The following is a 25,138-nucleotide window of genomic DNA, read 5'->3' as shown; positions in this document are numbered from 1 at the left end:
AATTTTCAATATGAGGGCTGGAGAGATGGCTCAAGTTAAGAGTTAATAGTGGCTCAATAGTTAAGAGCACTGGCTGCTCTTCCAGAGGACCTGGGTTCCATTCCCAGCACCCACATGGCAGCTTACAACTGTCTGAAACTCCAATTCCAGAGGATCTAGCACCCTCACACAGATACATATTCAGAAAAAAACACCAATACATATAAAATAAATCTTTAAAAATGTTCAGTATAATTATAAATATCATTTATGTCATGTTTTGTGACTGCATACCTACCATGAAAACATCTCTTTGTAGAGACACAAACGCATCCATCATTTTTCCCAGAACAGCCCCTTTCAGCTCTTCAGGGCTCACCTCTTTGAGGTCAAAGGGTTCACCATTATAAAGAGCTTGAGGCAAAGGACCTAGGCCAGTCATCTTATAAAAGCTTGTTCCTGCCTATTTATTAAAAATACCAAGTGTCAAATAAAATATGGTTATTTGAAAAATAAATGAGAGAAACAGAAACAGTACTGTATTTTTATGTCATAGGAAAAACTGTCCATTTTGTTATTTATACCTGTGCACGCAAAAGGAAACTCTCGACCCACATAGAGCAAGAATAATAAAGTGTTTTCTGTCAAGGTTCAGCTTGTGAATAATTTGGGCTTTGTCAACCTTTTATCTCTGCTGCAATGAACTCTGTTGTAAGCAGGAGACTTACAGACAATTCATGAGAACATTTTTTGGCTGTCCCAAAAGTTATTTACAAAATATAAAGCAGTGATGGTCTTGCTGATCCTTCTTGTTACATATGACATTTACTTAAAACCAAAACATTTATCTATAGTACAAACTATTTTATTATTCATTTATTTGATAAACACATCTTGATTCAGCCCATGAGAATTACATTACCCATACTGAAACTATAACTGAATGTTGTTCCTCAAGAAGTTTACTGAATACTTACAAATTAAAGCAAGGTTCCAAGGGGGTCCACAAAAGGATCATTTAACAAGTTTGAGCATGAAGAGGAAAGGATAAGTAAAGGCTCCTGTCAGACAATGACACTGAAAGCCTTAAAAGATGAATAAAAATGTTCCAGGAAGACAAAATGGAGAAAGACAGTCCAAGTGAAGGGACAGCAGAGCAAGAACTAGAAGGGAAGTGAGAATATGGCATTTAGGTAATGGCAATAAATATAGTATGATATATATGGTACAGTCTGCTCTGTGATCAGAGAATCACAGAGATCCTTGGTGCTTGCATTACACCTTCTGAATAAGTCATTCATACAACATTCAACACCAAGTGTCAGGATTATTGTTGGAAACAACATTCTCACACATAGTCTAAGAAACAAGCACAAAGTGTTCCTTTTCTGATATAGGATCACAAGTGTTTAGACTCTTGAATATTTTCAGACTCTATCAATACTTTTTATTCAAGATCTAAATGCTGAATCATGATCAAATGTTTTTGGATTCCAAAGTATTTGGAAATTCAGAGTAGGGATATCCCACACCTAGCATTATTCTATCACTTTGCATGTGATGGGACAGATACAGAGTAAGTCATTTCCAATGTCAAATGGCTATTATATTTTAGAACTTCAACTGTACCCAGATGTGTCTGACCAGGAGTTTGAGCTCTTCATAATATATTACTGTACTATGTCTGCATTTACTGGGTATCTGCTATATTAAATGCTGATGAATGCATAAGAATAACATATGAATTCCATCCCTTAAATGAACTTATAGTGTGAATAAAGTTCCCACAGGTACCAATGACATGAGCAATGTTATCTGAATGAAGGTTCAATGACAAATGTATGGCCATATTACTTATTTTAAAGAGAGCTCAACAGCAACACTGGAAACAATGAGCTGGAATCCACTGCAGTTGTATGGGAAACCACATGAAAACCACAACAGTGTGGCAGTGGGCAAGGACAGCTGTCAGGGATATTTAACAGGCAGACCTGCACAACTTGATGACTGCTTAGGAGGATGCAAAGGAAAACAAAAAGCTCAGGATGTCTACCACACCTGCAGCAGAGGTGGTCTGTAAGAACAGTGAAACTATCTATACTCTGCAGGGCATGAAGGAGGAAAACAGGCGGGGTAACAAGGATGCTTCTGACTTCATGTTTATGGGAAATCCTCTGGGCAGATAAATGCCTGCTTTACTGCCCCTTCCTCTTATTGGTGTCTGTGTTCATGTATATGTGTGTGCACACATGTGTTTGTGTTCTGGGTGCATATATGAGCACAGGTGCATGGGTATGGAGATCAAAAGTTAATGCTGGGTATCTTATCTCAATTGCTTCCTACCTGTTTTAAAACAAAATTGAGACAAGGTCTCTCACTGAACCCGATGCTCACCAGTTTGGCTGGACTGGTTGGCCAAAGCCCCAGGATCTGCCTGTCCCACTGCTCTCCCAGGCATGTGCCACCATTCTCAGCTTTTTATTCCTTAATGTGAGATCAGGGATCTGAACTCAGGTCCTCATGCTTGCAGATCAGACACTCTACCACCCGAGCCATCTCCCAGCCCTGCATGCATGTGTGTTCACTTTAAGAAGATATCCCTGCTGGAAATACAGTCCTGCCTTTCCCCTCCAATCTACAACTTCTAACTAAGCAACTTATGTATTCCAAAATGTTAATTACCAAATATAAACAAGTGACATAATTCTATACTTTTTGCCTATATGTCTCTTCTGACCTACAGCCATATATTTTCAATGTATCATTTCATACATCGGGAAATTCACAGGCATCTCAAATACTGGATATGAAAAGCTGAAATTGGGGATGGTGAGATGGCTCAGCTAATTAAGAGTACTAGCTGCTCTCCAGAAACAACCACATGATAGCTCACAGCCATCTATAACGGGATCTGATGCTCTCTTCTGGCATGCACTGTTTTAACAGATCTCTCAATCTTACTCTTCTGGTCTAACTGAAGTGTTGCAGTCTTCACTGATATCCTCCCATGTCTTCCTGCCTCCTAGAACTCGCTGGTGACCATCTCTGTACCCTGCAGCTATGAGTCCCGTAGCTCAGATCCACACGGCAGAAGATTCTGTGGTGTCACTCTGTGCCTGGCACCTCCCTTTATACAATGTCCAATCTTACCGCTCTTCTTCCATCATATTTGGAATGGGGTCCCAAAATATCCAAAATGTCAGCATAAGGGGATTTATTTTGAAGAATGCTCTTCACGTTATCCACAGTGAGTACACGATGACCCTTCACTTCTTCGTACATCTGTGGAAACAGAGATATATTTCTTTTTACAGCAATTAGTTTTCTTTCTCTAAGAATATAATTGTATTTACAAAATAAAAACATGTTTTGTAAATTCTTTTAATTTGTTGATTTTGAAACAGGGTCACAGGTACCTCCGGGTTGGCCTCAAGTTTACCATGTAGCTAAGGACAACCTGGAACTAATGTCTTCTGCCTTCCCTAGTGCTGGGACACAGGCATGTAAAATATCTGATTTTTGCAGTGCTAGGGTTAAACTCAGGACTTCATGTACAGCAGGCAAGTACTCTATCTACCAAGCTACAATCGCCTGTCCTGTGGCTTAATTCTAAAGGTACTAAATATATATATTATATACAGGTAAACAGATCACTTACATCATATATTATCTTTTAGTAAATATTTAAAATATTGTATAACTTTCAAAATGATAACTTATATTGTATTTCAATCAAATTATACTAATTTTAATAACTTTATTAAAATGTATTTATAAAATATTTTAAATGATATTTCAGAACTGCTTCATTTTCACTTCTGATTGGTCTTCAGTAAATACCTTACGACTACATAATCTCTCTTCAGTAAATACCTTATGACTAGATGGTCTCTCTTCAGTAAATACCTCACTACTAGATGGTCTCTCTTCAGTAAATACCTTATGACTAGATATTCTCGCTTCAGTAAATACCTCACTACTAGATGGTCTCTCTTCAGTAAATACCTTATGACTAGATGGTCTCTCTTCAGTAAATACCTTATGACTAGATATTCTCGCTTCAGTAAGTATCTCACTACTAGATGGTCTCTCTTCAGTAAATACCTTATGACTAGATGGTCTCTCTTCAGTAAATACCTTATGACTAGATGGTCTCTCTTTAGTAAATACCTTATAACCAGATGGTCTCTCTTCAGTACATACCTCACTACTAGATGGTCTCTCTTCAGTAAATACCTTACTTTCCTATTCTCAAATGTTCTAAGCACAGCTGCATACCTCTCATTTCTTCTCATCTCTCTCCTTTTTAAAAGTGGTATGTGATATATACACGTATGCGCATGCATTTGTGTGGGTCAGCATGTTCGTGTGTATACATGTGGAGACCAGAGACAAACTTGGAGTATCTTCCTTTGTTCTCCACACTGAACCTGGAGCTCACTCTTTTGGCTAGGCTGGCAGGTCAGCGAGACTCTGAGATCTTCCTGTCGCAGTACAAGCAGTGGGGTTCAGTTGGGCACTGACAAGCATAGTTTCTTTATGGGTGTCAGGTCCTCATTTGCGTGCAGTGAACACTTCCCCACTGAGCCATCTCCCCAGCTCTCAAGTCTTCCTTTAATAAGGTATTATTGTTGAGCTTTTGAGAAAGAACTTAAAAGTTGGGTGGGCAGGGATGGGGAAAGGATCTGGAAGATCTTGAGGGAGGTGAAGAATATGATCAAAATATAGTTAAATTAAAAATTAGTTTAAATAATAAAAATATAATATAATTTAAAAAGATGTTACTGATCCTGTTTTATGATTCAAATGCAGCTCTAAGCATGAAGCCCTTGGTTTTAAGTGTAATGTGGTTTTCTAAGAAATTATAGCATTATTCTAATATATGCATTATTATAGACAATTCAAATGCAAGTGATGGGCACAAACTATGACGGACACATTAATTTCTAATATAACATTTATTATATAATAGGTTGAGTATTGGTAAAGTCCTTACTTTCTCAGTGATGTTTTAATGACATGGATTTTTTAAATAAGGTTCTTAGGAATTCGTGGATTTTCTTTACAATATATTTCCAGACTCAGAATAAATCTTGTTTCAGTTGTTAACATAATATGAATCATTTTACAACAATATAGATGGGTATTAATCAAATGTCTAAGTAAATTTGACCAAGTCTCTTATAAACACTTATAGCAACCAGCAAGTTAGTAAAACTAAGATGTACTATTGACACATGTTACATAGCACTATCTTCAGAGAAAGCTGCCCCCGATGGGCTATTTAACCACCACTTGCATTTTAATTATCTTCCATGATTATTAGAATGCTACTCCAAACTCTTAGACAGCAACTATTTTAGTACAGAGCGGCATAAAAGCAGGGCTAAATATGTGAGCCACTCCACAGACTGTACTAAGTGATTTAAAACCCTATTCACAAGACACTCTCATTTGTTATTTCCCCTTAGTTGGAGTCTGAGCAATTTCTAACTCTTCTTTACAGTATCTTTCCAGACTCGGTATTATCTTCCTTCAAACAGCTTGCTGTCACTCAGAGATCTCGTCCTTTGAAACCGTTTAGGAAGCATTTATGACATACGTGATCATTTGGAGCAGTGTTTCGCAACCTGTGTCACATATCAGATACCCTGCATATCAGGATATGATTTATAACAGTAGCAAAATTCCAGTTATGAAGTAGCAACAAAATAATTGTATTGCTGGGACATGAGGAACTGTATTAAAGAGTTGTAGCATTAGGAAGGTTGAGAACCACTGCCTTAGAGTATCTTTAATCATTGCACTAATGACTTTATTCAAATTGTGCCTCAGAAGTCCTCAAAAAAAATCATTATCTGTTAATGTTTTCTCTAAGTTCAGACATATATAATTTAAATTTCTTACAAGGTTAGATTAACCTAAGTAAATTGATATACTCTGGTAGAGACTCAGTTGCCTGCTTATAAAATTGCGACAATGGCATATATTTCACTGTTGGGGAATCCAATTTATCTGTACTAACTTCCAGAAACATTTTTATATATTTAAAGTGATATAATAGTAAATATAATGATACAAGAAAATAATTTATTCAGAAAAACTATATCTAGTACATAAACTCACATGCATCATGGAGATAAATGCTTCTGATACATCATATTTTTCTTCAATATAATTGAAAGCTCGCCAAAGAGCAACTCCAGCATCTGTTGTTCCATCAACTTCATTATCAACATTAAGAATGAACACAAAACCAATTCTAGGGAAAGAGGATGAATAAGTAATGCTACAACTATCTCTTTTTTTTTTTTTTTTTTTTTTTTTTTTTTTTGGTTTTCGAGACAGGGTTTCTCTGTGTAGCTTTGCGCCTTTCCTGGAACTCACTTGGTAGCCCAGGCTGGCCTCGAACTCACAGAGATCCGCCAGCCTCTGCCTCCCGAGTGCTGGGATTAAAGGCGTGCGCCACCACCGCCCGGCACAACTATCTCTTGAATAACAATAAATTACCACTTTAAATATTATACTATAACAACTACATGGAGGAACTATATTAGATATAGAAAGGGGATTATTATTTGAAAAGTTTGATTATAATGCCTATTCACCCAAATCCTCACAGCCATTACAGTCCTGCAGAAATTCAAACACTTTCTAGGGGCACTAATCGATTTCCAGTGACCATGTGATCCCCTCAGAAAGCCAACAGATGTATAAGATGAATACTCTGCGGCTTTGATGAAGGCGTAGGATACTTCACACCTCAAGCCATGTTCCCAGTGAGACTGCTGATTTAAGTGCCACATCCATTGTCTCTGTACACATTGTAAGCAACACTAGGTTTACTTTAATAATATCAATTTACAATCACCTAAGAGGAATTTCATTATAATAAAAAAATTCTGCCAATCTTATGAAGTCCAGGGTGTATTCTTGAGCAGGGTCAATAAACAGAACCTAGAAGAACAAACATAATCATTATCCTAGGACTTTAGAATTTTCATGAAATTTAAATGTAGTCTAATTTCTGCAATTTAAAGCATGAAATTCAAGATATAAGATTTCAAAAATTTCTACCTCGAATAGACAAAAATTGTATAATTTATGAAGATTTATTATAGCTACATATTCAATATAATTATACATGGAATCTTAGAAAGATTCAAGATATTCTTTGTGGATCCACAACTGTAGCTGGAGAGCTTCTCTCTAGCTCCCACCAAGCCCCGGCAGTCCTGCAGCCCACTTATAAAATAAACACACAGACTCTTATATTATGTAAACTGTTTGGTCTAATGGCTCAGGTTTCTAGCTATCTAGTTCTTACATCTTAACTTAACCCATTTCTATAAATCTATACCTTGCCACATGGCTTGTGGCTTCCCAGTATCTTACATGTTGGTACTCATGGCAGCGGCTGGCAGCGGCTCCTGACTCAGCCTTCCTGTTCCCAGAATTCTCTTCTCTGCTTGTCCCGCCTATACTTCCTCCCTGCTACTGGCCAATTAGCATTTTATTTATACAGAGCGATATCCACAGCACACAATATAAAGTCTATATTTTCTACAAAGTGAAAGATCTCATTTCACGTGTTCACTGGCTCTTCTGTGAAAATTTAAAAAGACAGCATAAAAATGACTGCTTCCTGAAGACTCTTATAGCAAATAAGACAGAGACTTCCTATGTGAGAAACAAACACACAAACACTGCACAGTCTTAGATGTTTCTCTACATACTTCAAATTGCCAAAAGGTTGTCTGAGTATTTAGAATTACAGCAACGAACCAATGAACATTTATGAAAAAACTGCATTTATTTATTTTTCCTGACTACTAAACTTTAAAATAGAACACAAAAGTCATAAATTCCTTTGAGATAATATACAAATATCATTATCATAAAACTACATGAGAGATGAGTAATAATCAACAAACTAAGTGAAAATCCTGGCTTCCGACCACCTCCTCAGATGGCCATCCCCAGGCAAGCTCTTCCTTACACTTGCCTACTAGTCAACTGCAAGGAAATCAAAACATAACAAGGAAAATACCAAACTCACCAAATTATGAAAATTACGCCTTATAGATGGAACTGTTCCATATAACACTGGTTTCAGAAATTCCCAGCAACTTGTAGGCCAAGTAATATACAAACCATCATTTTCTAAGTCATTAATCCACTAGAAAAGAATCCAGAAACCTGTTAAAGCTACATTAAGATAATAGTTATATTAACTTTTAAATTTAGAGTTTTTTTTACTGTATTAAATTGCCAGTAGAAACACACAGATTTTTCTGTATTTCTGACAATAAAAAGCCAATTAAATAAAGAATATATCACACATGATAATTGTATGCTTTCAAACACAAAAAATACTTTATTTTTCGTTATGTGTATTGGTTGGCATGTGATTGTGGGGGAGGTATGTGCACGTGGGTGCAGATGCCTGCTGAGACCGAGGAGCAGATCCTCCTGGACTGGAGAAACAAGCTGAAAGTGGTTGTAAACCACCTGATGTGGACAATGGGAACTGAACTTGGGTCCCTTGTAAAACCACTCTTAACCACTGAGCCCTCTCCATCCCCCCATCCCACAGTCTTGAAGTTAAAACAATCAGCCGCTTCTCATCATGTGTTTTCATGGAGTATTTATATTAACCATCCTTCCTGAAGCCACTAGAAAAGCTAAAGAAAACACACAGAACACTGTGTATGGACATGGAGTGGGGGTAACAAGCAATATTCAAAAATGGAATCATTATAATCCTTGAGAAAAGCAGACATGAAAGGAAAATTCTACTTTTACTTCACTTTTGTCCCAGAGGACATTTTCAAACGTAGAGGAAGAGAACTCAAAGATGAAAGCCATATTGGTCAGAAAAGTTATAGTTAAGGTTCTCAAACTGCTATGGCTTTTTTTCTTTTTGGAGGAAGCAGGAGTGAGTCTAGAAGAGAATGAAACTGCAGGGAAGAAAGGAACACATGGTCACAGAGACTCTTGAATTCATTTGCTGGCTCCTAGCCCACATGTGAACAGATAATAGACTGTTGCAGGATATTTGGTCACACTGTGTGAAGATGTATCTCTGTTTTACCTCACCTTGCTGAGGCATCTTCTGATTGGTTTAATAAAGAGATGAATGGCCAATAGCTAGGCAGGAGAGGCAAGATGGGACTTCTGGGCAGAGATAGAACTCTGGGAAGAATCTGAGAGGCAGAGGATTCATCAGCCAGATGTGGAAGAAGTCAGATATACTATACTGAGGAAAGGTAATGAGCCAGGTGGTACAAAGTAGATTAATATAAACAGGTTAATTTAAGTTATAAGAGCTAGTTGGGAACATGCCTAAGCTAAGGCCAAGCTTTCATAATTAATAAGAAGTCTCCATGTCATTATTTGGGAGCTGGCAGTCAAAAGAAAGTCTGACTATAATATACCTCCAAAAAAACTCAAGAGAAAAAAGATACCATAGTGCCAAGAACTCAGAGACAAGTGAGGGCCAGATACTAGAACTAAGACAAAAGAAGAATGCTCACAAAGGCCAGGACAAGGCTCCACAGACACAGGGAGCCCCTGACATCTGGGCTAGCAGCCAAACTTTAACTCTGCTTTTTTATGAAATTCTAGCTCATATTAAAAAACAAAACAAAACAAAACAAAATATATGAACAACCCTCCACTCTGCCCAAATGAAACCATTTAGGGAGGATATTGTGGTACATACCTGTAATCTCAGCATTAAGGAGGCTAGCTTGATTTACATAATGAACACCTAATATCCCAAACCCAGCCTGCCATGGGAAAAGATGACTCAGATACTGAGAAGGCCTGAGACTTTCCCTGGGATCCTGAAAACTATAAGCATTGTGATTTTCACATACCCGAGAAAGACAGGCAAAGACTTTGTCACTTCTAAGTCACTTGGAAACTCTGTAAAAAGCAAGTAGAGGCTAAACCCAAGATGGAAAAGTGCTGACTGTGTTTCCTCCAACTTGCCATGTGTTCACAGAATTTGTGAAGAGAGTGAGACCTCCTCCTTGTAGGAGGTTATTCTTTCCTCACTTTTTAGCTGACAGACAATATAGATAAAGAAATAACTGTCTCACTTTTAATAGTAGTCAGAACAATAGAGAGAATAGCAAAGAAGTAAGGTTTGAAGAACACTATAAACAAACTAAGAGTCTTCTATCCAATGTTACCAGAATATACATTTTTTTCAAGTACACATGAGGCATTTTACAGGATAGATATATGGCATCATATGCAAAAAACAAGTCTCAATAAATTTAAATTGAAATGGTACAAACCATGCAATTTCACAATGAACTGACTTTAAAATTAGCAAGAAAATTTCAGAAACATCACAAATATGTAGAAACTAACCAACAATGAAAAAATCACAGGGACATTTAGAAGACTCTTTGAAACAGAATACAGGAAATGCAGGGAGCAGCAAAACCAGAGGGTTATTACAGCTCTATGGCCCTACACTAAAAAGTGATGAAGTCAAGTCAGTTATCTAACTTCATCCTGAGAACTTAGGGAAAACAAAGCAGCATAATTTAGAGCAAGAGGGGGTCACCAATGTAAAGACTCCTTTCTACAAAGGTAAACGAGATAAAGGACAGTAAAGCAGGGACATGCAGAAGGAACTAAAAGTTGGTCAACAACAAACTTGATAAAGGTTTCCTGGGATTGATAAGACAACAACAACAAAGAGAAGACTCAAATCTGTAATTAAATCACACCGCGAGATACCACAAAACAGAAGCCAATATCATACCACTATAGGGGAAATTATAATAATCTTAATAGATAAGAAAACATTAACAAGATTACGTTTTCATTATGAAAAGATTCAACCAACTAGGAATGTAAGGAGATTCCTTATCCCGATACAAGGCGTATAGAAAAACCAACAGCACAGCATACTTAGTGCTGTGAGACTGACTGCCCCAACTTCTGGGTCTTTTGACTCCGACCAAACAACTTATGCTGAGGCAGGTTTACTTAAAAACCATGAACTCTAGATTGTTCAGGAAACCTCTCAGCAAGGGTTGTTTCAGCTAAACTTGGCAAAGAGAGTAGGAGTTAACTGAAGAACAGCAAAAGCGTGGGATAGGAGATGATGGAAAAGACCTCTTCTGAGAACTGAAGGGTACTGACCGTCTGCTGGAGAGAGACCACAGAGTCTTTAAAGAACGAACTACCTGTGGCTTCAACAAAGAAGGTGCAACCAGATTTCATAAACACCAGGCTGCAGCCCACAGATGTAAAGTTAGGAGCCCACTGCAAGGTGTAATTCTTACCATGTTTAGGTAACATTCTTTCATCCCCTAGATCTTAATTATTTGGTGCTTTATTACTGCTACTGGAAAGGACTCTTATGAGAGTAATGATTCTAAGTGGAGCTACTTAGTACAGAGAGAACGGGCCCATGTGTTTGCTTTCTCTTCCGAGCACTGATTCATGCTTACACGTATTCTAAAGACTACAAATACATGGTTTTATGCTAAAAACGTCAATGCTTCAACTGACAATTCAAAGGTTTGGGGACAAGTAGCAACATGAGCACTTACCACTATTGAAGAATGCCGAATATCTATGACATAGTCATAGTTCCAAACAGGGGAATTCAATTTTAAAAATTTGCTCCTATCTTCTTCACTGAGCCCAAGATTTTTAAGGCCACTCATCAGTTTTCCTTCTGATTTCAGCATATCTAAAATACTTCATGTACAAAGAAGAAATAATTTTATTCTGCTTTGTCCAAACTTTTAGGAAATCAAGTCTGATCAATTTTTTTACCTGTATATGTACATGTTCATGTGTATAGATGCACACATGTATACATGAGTGTGGAAGACAGGTCAACATCAATATTTAAAATTTATTCAATAATTTGAATATTTTAAATTTAATTTCAATACTTGATAATTAATTCAATGTTAAAATTAAGTTCCACAAATATTTGAGTTCCATGCTCTAAGAGCTATCACACACTGAAGGTTCAGTGGTTGATAAACATGCTAAAACAAGTTGCATCTGTAAAGTCTAGTGAATAACTAGTGCTAAGAAACTAATTACAGCATGTTATTACTTTAAAACCACAAAGTACAGTGCTTTGATGGTTTGTGACTCCAGAGATTTAATGCTTATAGGTATATCGTATTTGTGGAGCTGAACAAAATCAAATCAGATAACCATTAAGATATGCAAAACTCCCCAAAAGCTATAGACTAACAAAAAGTCCAGTACCTACCATGAGAAACCTTTCAGATGGTTGGTCAGGATACCTGAGTGACTGTCAAAACAATATAGCTTACTGAGGTAGCCTTGGTTGTCTCTCAGAGGCTGAGGGTGGGCCCTACTGCTGAAGACACCACACCCACTTGGGACACACAACCCAGATGACTCAAGCTGAGTCCGACCTGAGAGCCTCTTTGCTGTGGTCTTAGCCTCCATGGTGCCACAGAATACTGTGCAAGCTGCCACTGGAGGGAAGAAATTACATAGTCCTACCCAGCTGTAACACCCATGAGTTACTCATCAAAGAACAAATGGAGAACATCACAGAAAACCACACTGGACACAATGCAGAGATCAATGGACTGTGGAAGCCCAGGCCCAAAGGACACATCTACATCACGGCTCCTGCCTCTTGTGAATCATGGGACATCTTGAAAGTGAGGCAGAAAGACTTTAAGAGCCAGAATATAGCAAAGTCTGCTGTGAAATAGTCTCTCCCAGAAATGTCTGTACAAACAAGACCAGAACAGTGAGAATACCAATGGATATTTTAAGGTGTAAAGGGTAAAATTTTATAGGGTTCCACCTATGGGAAACTAATTACAGCTCTGAGAAGGTTAAGTAGCTTCTCTCCATTATCAATTATCCAATGCAGGTTAATCAGTCCTGAAATCATATACACACAAACAACCAAAATAAACTGAGCAGGTTGTATTTATATATTTGAGAACACATAAACATGTATAAATATTCAAAACAATAACAGTAAAAGAAAAGGAGTCTATGACTTGAGGAGGGGGCAATTCTTTCTCACTTAAAATATATTTAAAAAAGAAAAAGTTCTACAAAAATGAACAAAGAAAGATAAGCAAAAACTACTGGGCCATAATAGTTCCTCATTCTCCATTCCACTAGGCAATTATGAAGTTGATAGAAAAATCTTCCCTTTCTATGTCTCTGTAATAGGGCATTTTTCATTCTCTATATCCTCTCTGTCTCCTTTTTCCTATTCATCTTCACATTGATTTTATTGTGCATCCTGTGTTTTCTTACAACCTCTTTGTGTTGACCTTAAAAGTTTCTAATTCTCCACACATTTTCTGCATTGCCTTTAAGTGAATCATGGCAGCTACAACCTGTAATCACATCATTGAGAAACAGAACTATGATGTACTTCCTGTGGTGGTACTGTGTTCCCCAGAATATTGTGCACCCTAATAAACTTATCTGGGGTCAGAGACAGAGCAGCCACTAGATACAGAGGCCAGAAAATGGTGTCACTCACACCTTTAATCCTGGCCTTCTGGAGGCATGGATCTCTGTGAGTTCAAGGCCACACTGGAAACAGCCAGGCATGGTGACTCATGCCTTTAATCCCAGAAAGTGATGGCAGGAAGGTATATAAGGCGTGAGGACCAGAAACTAGGCTGGTTAAGCTTCTAGCTTTTAGCAGCAGTTCAGCAGAGATTCATTCCGGATGAGGACACAGAGGCTTCTAGTCTGAGGAAACAGGATCCGCTGAGGAATTGGCAAGGTGAGGTGGCTGTGGCTTGTTCTGCTTCTCTGCTCTTCCAGCATTCACCCCAATATCTGGCTCCAGGTTTGTTTTTATTAATAAGACCCTTTAAGATTCAAGCTACAACTTCCTGTAGAAAACTAATTATAAGGGAAGAGTCAGGGTGTGGGACTCCTTGAAGAACATACAACCTTTCTAAATCACACGTGGAAATGTTTCTAGTATGGAGCTTTCCCTAGACACTGTCCTAGAAAACACTCTAAAATCTATATATCACTGTTCCTGGGAACAAATACAATCTTTGTCCCTCTTAAGTTTATAGACCAAGGTCTGAGACGAGACTTTTTTTTTACAAATTTATAAATTTCAGTTCAATAGCAGCACATTCTTTGAATTAAAATCGAATGACAGAATTAAAGTACTAAATTTATGAAGTTACCTTATGTTTCAAGCATCAACTTATAAATGTAATTTTATGCTTCTCTGTAAGAATAACAAACATTCTGTTCTACTTCTCTTCTGTTTGACCAGAACTTTACTTCCAGGTGAGTGGGCACTGAACCAAAGAACTTCCTAATTCCACCTCAGATTACTTCTGGTTACTAATTTTGTTTGCCCTAAGAAACTTGATGGCACCCAACATTCTAACTGACAGACACAAACAATTTGAAATATCTATGTTAATTTCTTTCTCCTGGGGAAACACCTTATGCTGTTTTCAGTTCCTATCTGGAGGACAGAAGTCCCAGAGCTGCTCAGTTCAGTCCCAAAGAACATTCCTGTTAAACATTAACCTAATTTTAAATGAAAGCAGTCTAGAATAATGAAATAATTAAAGTTTTTACCAGCCACTAGAGCTCCAAGATCTCTACCAGTTCTGAGATTTGAGGACACTCTGCACTGGTACATTTTGGAAGAGCATAATAAGAAACATCGATATAAGAGAAGGGACAGAGAAGACGGAGAACAGGCAAGATAGGGTTAGGACGAATGTTCTACGGCAGACTTTGGGGATGACAGGTGACAGCAATTCAGTGTATCTTTCAAAACACAGAGACCAGCGGATTTGAATGTTCTGAATGTGAAGAAATTATGTTTGAGGTGACCAAGAGTTAATCGTTTTATACAGGTACCAAAATATCACATTATAGCCATAAATGTGTAAAACTGTGCGTCAAAATATTTGCTTAATCTTTAAATCACTTGGTTTTGCATTTTGACAAATAGTAAATTCAAAAAAAATGTGTCATTATACAAGTCATAATTTAGATTAATAATTTAACACTTACTTAAAAGGATCATAAACATCCATGTCAACAAGAAGGCCATTTATAAATAGACGAGCATCACCTGGCTTAATTTCAAATCTATCTCGCAGGTCCTTGAAAGAAAGCAAAATAACAGTTACCCAACAGCAGTGGCTACTGTTTAGACCTACTACAACAAGTTGGATCCACACAAGGTTGCTGCTTAAACCGGAACAACAGCCAGTCACTTGGCTGCAGTATCTTCAGTTAGTTACTGCCTTAAGAAATTTCCTAAGAACCCTCAGATAGTGCTTCTGGGAGGGAATTCTGTGTGTGTGTGTGTGTGTGTGTGTGTGTGTGTGTGTGTGTGTGTGTGTGTGTGTGTGTCTGTGTGCGTGTGTATGCACATGTGTGGGTTGCTGCAGGGATCAAAGGCAAGGCCTTGCACAGTCATTTGCAAGGCAAGTGTCCTAACCCTGAGCTGCCTCCTTAGCAACTCTGAATTGTGCATGTCCAGCGTTCCTTGTAGCCTGCATGCACATATCTACCTAAAAGAGCTTTCTCACCTTGAGCACTCCACATGCCGACCTATTTTCTCATGTTAAATGATCTTTTTGAGAAGTCTGTAGCCATTTGCAGTTTTGTCCTTCCATTACACCAACAATCTATAAAGTGCAACACCGCAGGCCTTGTTTGCTCAACCTGGGTCAGTGTTCCAGCTACACAGGGCACCTTTTCAAACCCAGATCTATTGTAGCCCCCCACCCCACCCCACACTGCCACTGATCTCTGGGAACTTCAGATCATGCACCCTGATCACACTCACACTCACCTCCCAGTCCCTCCATGTTCACCCTCCCACCATTGTGACGCCCCCCCCCAAAAAAACAAGCAAAAATAAAAATAAGAACAGAAAAAATAGTCCAATTTGTGTTACTTATATCCTCTCTGAAGCAGAGTCAAACTCTCGCCCCTCAAATAGAGCTGAGTCCCTGCCCTCCCGCAACCTATCAGGAGCCATCAACTGTGGAGAGTCACACCTCAGCATCCCCCTAACAGTTCCTAAGAGATCTTCTTGATGGCTTCCTGTCCAGGCTGTTACTTTGGGGTTGGTGGTGGGGTAAGGGTTGTCACAGAAGCCTTCCCTGTCTCTCCCTTTCAACTGTGCATCTGCAGTCATTGATATCACAGCAAAAGTAGCCTTCTTCCTCTTTAGTCAGGGGGTGCATGGACCCAGAGCCCTCCATATGGTTTCTAGTGACAATTCAGACCTCAAATACAGCTTCTGGCTGCAGTGGGACCACACACCCAGACAAGGCCCTTGGAGGCAGCCTGGACGCAGACATCAACACAGCTTCAGATAGCAGCAGCAGCCAGCCAGATCAGTAAGCCCGTGGCAGCACGGCTTAATTGTAGTTTTAAGTGTTTCCTTTGCTCATTTTCTCCCTTTCCATCTCAGGAACTCTTATGTGAGGTTTATCAGACTTTATCTGCTTTTCACTCATGTTTTCCTCTTGAATTCTGTGCAATTCATTTCTATTTTATTTTCTCCCCATTTCTTATTCCTTGCCTTGTGTTTTACGTGGCATTTTCTACAAGGTCAATTCTCTCCAATGTCACCTGCAATTGTGGTTTTTACTTGTGAAATGGTTTCTCCCTTACACCTTCCCAGAATTCTTCCTGTTGTGATTTCACATCACCTTCTTGGACATGGATATCAATTTCTGTGTAGCAGGAATCTTAAAGGGTCTTATTAAATAAAACAAGCCCAGGGCCAGGTATTGAGGTGAATGCTGGTAGATCAGAAAGACAGAACCAGCCACAGCCACCTCACCTCACCAATTCCTCAGCTGATCCTGTTTCCTCAGACTGGAAGCTTCTGAGTCCTCATCCAAATGGATCTCAGCTGAACTACTTCTCGAAAGCCTGAAGCTTAACCAGCCTAGTTTCTGGTCCTCACGCCTTATATACCTTTCTGCTTTCTGCCATGGCTCACTTTCTGGGATTAAAGGCGTGAGTCACCATGCTTGGCTGTATCCTTGAACTCACAGAGATCCAGGTAGATCTCTGCCTCTGGAATGCTAGGATTAAAGGCATGTGCTACCACTGCCTAACCTCTATGTTTAATATTGTGGCTGTTCTGTTCTCTGACCCCAGATAAGTTTATTAGCGTGCACAATATTTCAGGGAACACAATACCACCATATTTCTGTCCACCTTTTGCTGTGGGATGGTCTGTATGTCAAATGTGTTGCTGATTGGTCAATAAATAAATCACTGATTGGTCAGTGGCCAGGCAGGAAGTATAGGCGGGACAAGGAGGAGAAAAAAACTGGGAAGTGGAAGGCTGAGTCGGAGAGACACTGCCAGCCACCATCAGGACAAGGAAGATGTAAAGTACCGGTAAGCCACAAGCCACGTGGCAAGGTATAGATAAATGGAAATGGATTAATTTAAGCTGTAAGACCAGTTAGCAAGAAGCCTGCCACGACCATACAGTTTGTAACCAATATACAAAACACAGTCTCTGTGTTTACTTGGTTGGGTCTGACGGCTGTGGGACTGGCAGGTGAAACTCTACCTACAACCTTTAATCTGAGTTATGGTTCTCTAAACCTCTGGTGCTTCTCATTCTCCGTCATTTTTAAAGTTTTTCTTTAAAAAAATGTACGAATTCTGCATGTTAGCTAACTTCTGCTCTGCAAGGTGTCATGAACTACAAAGGATTCTGTTGCCCTTCCATCCTACTCTTCACATAGATCTCTAGCGTTACCTTCTACTTTTGTCAAATATGAGGGAGTTAGACTGACTTGGACAGATGCTAGTAGGGATATTCTTTCAGGGTAAAACAGGCAAAATGAACTTTTTGGATTTCTCAGCTTGAAGATTGTTTGCAGATAACATTTGCATTGGGTGACTTAATTAGATCAGTCAGTCTCTTTCTCAAAACAGCGGTCTGCTTCAAGCCTCTCACCCCGTCATCTTTTTTCTCTTCTTTGTGACGGATACTACCTTGTCTTTCAAAGGCTATCTTTGAAGTCATCCCTTTTTGTGGTGATATATTGTGTCCCCAATATATTGTGTACCCTAATAAACTTATCTGAGGTCAGAGAACAGAACAGCTACTAGATAGACATAGAGGCCAGAAAATGGTGGCACACACATCTTTAATCCGAGCAGTCTGGAGGCAGAGATCCATCCAGATCTCTGTGAGTTCAAAGCCACACTGGAAACAGCCAGGCATAGTTACTCATGCCTTTAATCCCAGGAAGTGATGCCAGGAAGCAGAAAGGGATATATGGCGTGAGGACCAGGAACTAGAGCTGGTTAAGCTTTTAGCTTTTAGCAGCAGTTCAGCTGAGATCCATTTGGATGAGGACTCAGAGGCTCCAGTCCCAGGAAATAGGATCAGCTGAGGAATTGGCAAGGTGAGGTGGCTGTGGCTTGTTCCGCTTCTGATTTTTCAACATTCACCCCAATACCTGGCTCCAGGTTTGTTTTTTATTAATAAGACCTTTTAAGATTCATGCTACACCTTTTAGTGATTTGCATTGCTGTAAATTGGCAAACTGTATGTGCTGTTTGCACTTGTTGAAAGTAGACTTTGGGAGCATAGAGGGTTCCCTTGTCTTAGACTCATACAAGTTAATCTCAAGTGTTCCCCAAGAGTCTCTGTTCAGGGGCAGGCTGGTCTTTTTTCAAAGAGGAAGGAGAAAAGCACACAGCTATGAATGTAAAAGCATCATGCCTTGGAGAACAGCTAGAGGGTAAACCACTTCTAACAAAGACAACTCCTGTTCATCCAGGGTATAAATGTCTGGTAAGAACAGAAAGGCAGAACTCATCTATGAAGATGTTTTGCCAGTTGCTCTCAGTCTCAATTCCCAGCATGGCTGTGCCAGCAGGACTTCTCCAGTCCTTCCTTCTGGACTTGTAAATGATTTGATATCTACCTGTTGGGCATTGGAAGCACCCAAATAGATGATGTTTCGTTATTTATTTTGTAGTATTTTGTGGTGATATTTTATTTGTGCACCTCAATAAAGCTTATCTGGGGATCAGAGGAAAATGACAGCTGCTATATTAAATATAGAGGTCAGGCAATGGTAGCACATGCCTTTAATCCTAGCATTCAGGAGGCAGAGATTCATTCGGATCTCTGTGAGTTCAAGGCCAGACGGGAACAGAGCCATGCGGGGTAGCACACACCTTTAATCCCAGTACTAGTTAACCATAGAGGTGTGGAGGTCTGTACAGGCAGACAGGAAGTGATAAAGCTGGGCGGAAAGAGGAAGTGATGTAGCTGGGCAGATAGAGGAAGTAAGATGGCAGGGCACAGAAAGGTTTAGAGGCATGAGTATATATGAAGTAGCTCTCTCTGGAGGCTGAGGAGTTGGTGAGGTCAGGTTGGCTGTGGCTTGTCCTATTCCCCTGATCTTTCAGTTTTTACCCCAATATCTGGCTCTGTTTTTTTTTTTTTTTATTAATAAGACTGTTTAGAGATTTGTGTTCCAGTACTTTTTATTTTTAATTTACGTGTATGTCTGTGTGCCTGTGTTTCTATATGTGCAGATGGGTATGGGTTGCTTGTGTAAGCCGGAAGAGGGGGTTGGAACCTCTATACCTGGACTTAAGAGATGGTTGTGAGCAGTCTGAACTGGGTGCTGAGAACAAAACATAGGTAATCTCAAGGAGAGTGTGCTCTCTTAAGCACCGATCCATCTCTAACTCCTGCTGCTGGCTATTGTCTTCTACTTTCGCTTACTATGTCCTTAAAAAACTCATTTAAAATTTGAAGGTTGGCTATCATGAATCATTCTCTGGAATGTGGTGATATTGTGTTCCCCAAAATATATCATGCACCCTAATAAACTTACCTGGGGTCAGAGAACAGAACAGCCACTAGATAGACATAGAGGCCAGAAAATGGTGGCACACACCCCTTTAATCCTAGCATTCTGGAGGCAGAGATCCATCCAGATCTCTGTGAATACAAAGTCACATTGGAAACGGCCAGGCATGGTGACACACGCCTTTAATCCCAGGAAGTGATGGCAGAAAGCAGAAAGGTATATAAGGTGTGAGGACCAGGAACTAGAGCAGGTTAAACTTTTAGGCTTTTGAGCAAGAGTTCAGCTGACAGGCTTCCAGTCTGAGGAAACAGGATCAGCTGAGGAACTGGTGAGGTGAGGTGGCTTGTTCTGCTTCTCTGATCTTCCAGTGTTCACCCCAATAACTGGCTTCAGGTTTGATTTTATTAATAAGAACCTTTTAAGATTCATGCTACACTGGACAGAATAAATATTCAGTTCTTCTCATAACACCTGTTTAATCTTATGAAATCTTCCAGCCCCCTGGTTCAAATGACCACAGGGAAGAGAGTTCTGATGGCAAGCTAACAGAACAACTCAGTGAAAGACCAATGACACCTGGTACTTCCCTTCTCCTCTCCTTTTTGAGCTGGTCTACTGTCTGACTGCAGATGATCTAACAACAACAAAAAAAAATTGTAACAAGAAACTCTCCAAAGACACAGTTGGTGAAGTTACAAAAGAGGCAACAACACAATTTAGCTAGCTCTCATCCTGAAAACTGTGGCTGACAAACCTAGCACACTCCCTGGCTCAGGTATCTGCTAACTTCCATTACTGGAAGAATAAATACTAGCTTTTCTAGTTTCCCGTACATCTAGAGATGGCCATATGACAGGGTCCTGGTCCATAAGATACATGTCAAAGTCTGTTGAAGTACTCAGGATAGCTTTAATGAGGATTAATGTGATTATGAACGCTCTTCTGGCATCTGTCTCTGAATACACAGCCTCAAGCTGTGGCTACCACCTTACTACCCAGAAAGCCAGCTGATGTTTTACGAACACTTCCTGACACTGTGGAGCACCAGAGCCATACCATCAGTGATAGAGACCTGAAGACATCTTTTCATGTGAGGAAGTAATTATTACTTAAGAGAAACCATTATATGGCATGGAGCTAGGCTACGACCAGCATCAGAACTATTAACATACAACTGCAAGTACTAACACAATTAGCATAATTTGATGTTTAAATGTTAACAGACCTTTTGGAATAATCTTATCAAACTATTGATCAACTATGTCTTACTTGTTATTGGATACTAAGGATATTATAGTAGTTTAACACGAGTTTATTCCTTCTAAGCCTCAGAACCTGATCTTCTCTTTTTGAACTATTTCAACAATAAAAAAAAAGCAGTAACACTTGCTTTGCATTAAAATAAAAAGATCTAACTTGTGAAAAAGTGAATACATATGGTAAATAAAAACGTTTTAAGAAATTCAAACAAACCTTTTGATTTTCCTTTATTTCTTTTCTCATTAGTTCATTTACAGCAATCCTTGTCAGAGATCTGAGAAAATAAATGCATTACGTAGTAAAATAAATAGAATTAATTCTTCCTTAAGTGTTTAGGAATAATCATTAATTCAATGTAACATAATACTTTACAAAATATTTATTTTCCAAATGATTCAAAAGGCTATTTCCATAGCCTAGTTTGAGAATGGTACTGTATTTTATTTGACATTGCATTTTCTTCACAGGGAATGAAGACTCCGAATTTCACACACTTCCACTGTATGAACCAAGTATTAGCATAGCTTATTTACCACTACTTTTGTTTACAAAACACTAACTATATAAGAATTTTGATTAATCTGGGATTAACCAACATAGGAAACACAGTCATCCATTGGTATAAATGGAGGATTGATTCCTGGATTCCCTATAAAAACAAAAAAAATCTATGTGTGCGTGATCATACTCCTTATTAAAAATAGTTCATAATTGCATGTAACCTACATATATAATTTTGTATATTATAATATTATATATTATAAATAGTCTAATTTAGAATACCTAATATTCTCTTATGTAAATAGCTCATGCACTATATTATTTTAAATAAGTATAAAGATGTTGTCTGTTTAAGTTCAATGAAGAGACCATAATTCTTTGAGTATTTTTCAAATGTAGTTCATCAAATTTTCAGATATAGTACTTAGAGAGAAGGAGAAATGATTACATTGATTTCATCTTAGCCACTCTAGAAGACTATCAGTCTCTTATAACTTAAAGATAGAATTAAAAATATATTTTTCTATTGATGTTTTCAACTAGTAAAATCACTAAAAATGTTATTATCCTGTCTGTCAACGTATGCATAGAGGAAAGTTATCTAAACTGAAGATTGTTAGAGGAGTATGGTAGCTCATAACTACAACCTAGCATTCAATAGTTAACTGTTTTATTAAAACTAAAATTATTTTTCTTTACATTTGAGCTAATTTTAAAAGTTACTATTAATTAAAAGTCATGTGGCTAAATATATATTTTCATATACACATATTTCATGCTTTATATTTGATTAGTGTTAACTTCTCAAATTCTTCTCCATTTAAAACTGGCTGAGTCAGAAGTGTAAATATTATTAAAGCACATTATGTTACTATGTTACAATGAAACTCCACATTTCTACAATTAGTAAACTAATAAAAGTATCTTAAGCAGGCATAGTGTGAAGTCCTGTAATTCTAGCTACTTAAGAGGATAAGGCAGTAGATTTGAGATCAGCTTAGGCCACACAGCAAGAATCTACCCCCACAAAACAAAAACAAAAACAAAACCCAAAAAACCCCAAAACTTTTCTATTTTCAGAGGGCCATAAAACATATTTTGGATCTCTTGTGATCAATAAATACTATTTATCTATCTTTCAAATGTAAAGCTATCTTCATTTAAGAATCTTTAATTTGATGTTGGGGATTTAGTTCAGTGGTAGAGTGCTTGTCTAGCAAGTGTAAGGCCCTGGGTTCGGTCCTCAGCTCCGGGGGAAAAAAAAACCTTTAATTTGAACTATAAATAAATGGACAAAACAGTACATTATTAAAACGATGAGTCAAGAGAACAGGCTGCTCCCAATTCTCGTGGAAGTGCTGTTCCACATACACTTGTGACTTGTTGGGTGTTTTTATCTTAATATAGATTTATGTTCATTTAATATGAAGGGTTTACTTAATTTCATTTGTTACTTATAACATTATCCTTGGTCATTCCTAAGCAAAATACAGATGTATAAAAATCGTGTTATTTTGTAAGTCCCCACAAAATCTGAATTGTATCCTGTTCACTCTGAATATGCAAATGAACTATCTACTGAAATGGAAAGTGTTTAAGGGGACAGTCAGAATTCCTGAAACGGTTCAATGACAAATCTTACTAGCAAAAAGTACTACACACAATGTTCTATATATTTAAAAGGTTACTAATTTTGAAATCCAAAACACAAGAAAATGATTTGGCAGTATTGAGGTACAGATCACTTATTTAGAATAATACTTTTTATTATCTTCCATGAAAGAATGAAAAAATATTTTCTATTTGTTGATCAAAATATTTTATTACTCATGATTCTTACTAAAAGAATTTTTAAAATACATTTCTTTTCCTTTAGCCTCTAATTTAATAATTCTCTTTGTAGTATAATATGCCTGCAGATATGACCCAATGTTTTACTCTAATAAAAACTAAGCACAAACAGTGAAAAGCCGGAATTGACAGCTTCGTGTTATGAATCAGTTATTCTCACACAGTTCACTTAATAGAAAGAGATTTGCTTATAATCATACCAACAAAGTTCAACATACCTGGCTTTTATGGGGAAGTTCTGTGAAATATCTTTCATTAGTTTTATGGCATCATAATAAGGAGTGGACACTATTTGAGAGGCTGCTTGAAAACTAAGATCTAGAAGAAGAAAACCAAAATCACTAGTGCATCTACTGTAATGCTACCGCTTCAGACATTTCCATTCAATATAACTCTTTACTCAACATTTCTTCCCACATATTCACATGTTAATTGTACTGTATTTAGCAATTTAAAAAGTTTTGAATCAAAAATTTTCTCCTTAAGTTAAATTAGGGTATGACCTAAGACTTCTATGAATGAGAGATTTAATACTTACCTGTTTTCCACAAATTATACTATAAAAAATGACATGTGCAAACATAAATAATATGGCTTCTGCCATAAAAACAGTCTATGTTTTCTATACTTAGCTGAGTGGGACACGTGACAAAGGCTTGATGAACAGAGCACCAAAACAAGTTAGTGGTTACGAGGGAGGGTACGAGTCTTCAGTGGTGCAGCCCTGGTAAGCCAGCCGTGTTCCAGTTAGTAGTATCTATCACCCACGCTCACATGGGTAGACAACCTAATAAACTTAGTGGGATGGACACACACGCCCCGCAGTAGGAGGGAGACCTCTTGGGAAAGAAGGGCTTCAGTGGAAAGGGTGGGGAGTGAAATACCACTACACTCTCCTGGCATGGAGATAAGTACTCAAAGTACATAAAGAAAGAAAGAAATCTTTAACTGTTTTTACCCATTACTCTCTCTAAGCCCCTCCTTTTTCCACTGGAATACCTTCTCTCAAGCAGTCTTCATTCTGACCTCAGGTCTCTGTTGTGTGTCACTCACTGAGTTTAATTAGTGTTGTTGAATGCGCAGGGGTGGGAGGTCAGCAACTGTATCCCTGGAGAAAATGATCCCTGGAGTAGATAGATTCTTTGAAACAAAGTCTGACATTGTAGCTCAGGCTGGTCGAGAACTCGGTGGGACCTGTCTGGCCTTAAACTTGTATCAATCCTCTCGCCTAAGCCTCTGAAGTGCCAAAATTACAGGCATGAACCATTATACCAGCCTTTTAAATCCTATCACAGACTCTGAAGTGGGGCTTAGTATTTGAGAAAGTAAATACGTTCATACTTTCAGAATGATAGTATCAAATACCCCTGTTTCATATAATTTTTAAAGTATGACTTGATAATGCTTTCATTAAAAACATATATTCACAAAGTAATAGAATTTATATCCTTCTCATAATTAATTATGGCTGTTTATAAAGTAACAAATCATGTCTTATTGAAGTTTATTTAGAAAAACAGGTCTGTTATGAAAGTGTAATGTTGAAAGCAATCAAAGTGCTGTACCTTGTAATTCCCAGACTTTCAAAGGCATCATTTGTTTGCTGCTCTCCATCAAGTACTTTTGGAATGCTGTCAGATTATCTTTAAGATCTGAATGTATCTCTCTGCATCAGAACATTA

At 38.2% G+C, this 25,138-nt stretch overlaps 1 protein-coding gene across 2 annotated transcripts in view; it reads right to left on the bottom strand.

Annotated features, from left to right (window-relative positions):
* The window catches only part of Uggt2 (UDP-glucose glycoprotein glucosyltransferase 2), a 140,058-nt gene that overhangs the window by 91,340 nt on the left and 23,580 nt on the right, over positions 1-25,138 (bottom strand). For both annotated transcript variants that reach the window (XR_008216919.1, XM_052732466.1), the window contains exons 8-17: positions 25,022-25,122; positions 23,675-23,774; positions 21,318-21,378; positions 15,034-15,125; positions 11,559-11,709; positions 8,039-8,158; positions 6,851-6,936; positions 6,106-6,241; positions 3,130-3,261; positions 278-442 (exon numbers count right to left, since the gene is read on the bottom strand). Coding sequence is in view for 1 of the 2 variants with exons in the window: in XM_052732466.1 (XP_052588426.1) it covers positions 278-442; positions 3,130-3,261; positions 6,106-6,241; positions 6,851-6,936; positions 8,039-8,158; positions 11,559-11,709; positions 15,034-15,125; positions 21,318-21,378; positions 23,675-23,774; positions 25,022-25,122 (1,144 nt within the window). In the remaining variant the exon portion in view is untranslated. The remainder of the gene's footprint in view (positions 1-277; positions 443-3,129; positions 3,262-6,105; positions 6,242-6,850; positions 6,937-8,038; positions 8,159-11,558; positions 11,710-15,033; positions 15,126-21,317; positions 21,379-23,674; positions 23,775-25,021; positions 25,123-25,138) is intronic.

Source organism: Peromyscus californicus, unplaced genomic scaffold, assembly GCF_007827085.1.
Source record: "Peromyscus californicus insignis strain IS unplaced genomic scaffold, ASM782708v3 Scaffold_12__1_contigs__length_115047231, whole genome shotgun sequence".
Lineage (NCBI taxonomy): Eukaryota > Metazoa > Chordata > Mammalia > Rodentia > Cricetidae > Peromyscus > Peromyscus californicus.
The sequence above is the reverse complement of the archived record's forward strand: the minus strand, read 5'-3'. Positions and strand labels throughout refer to the sequence as shown.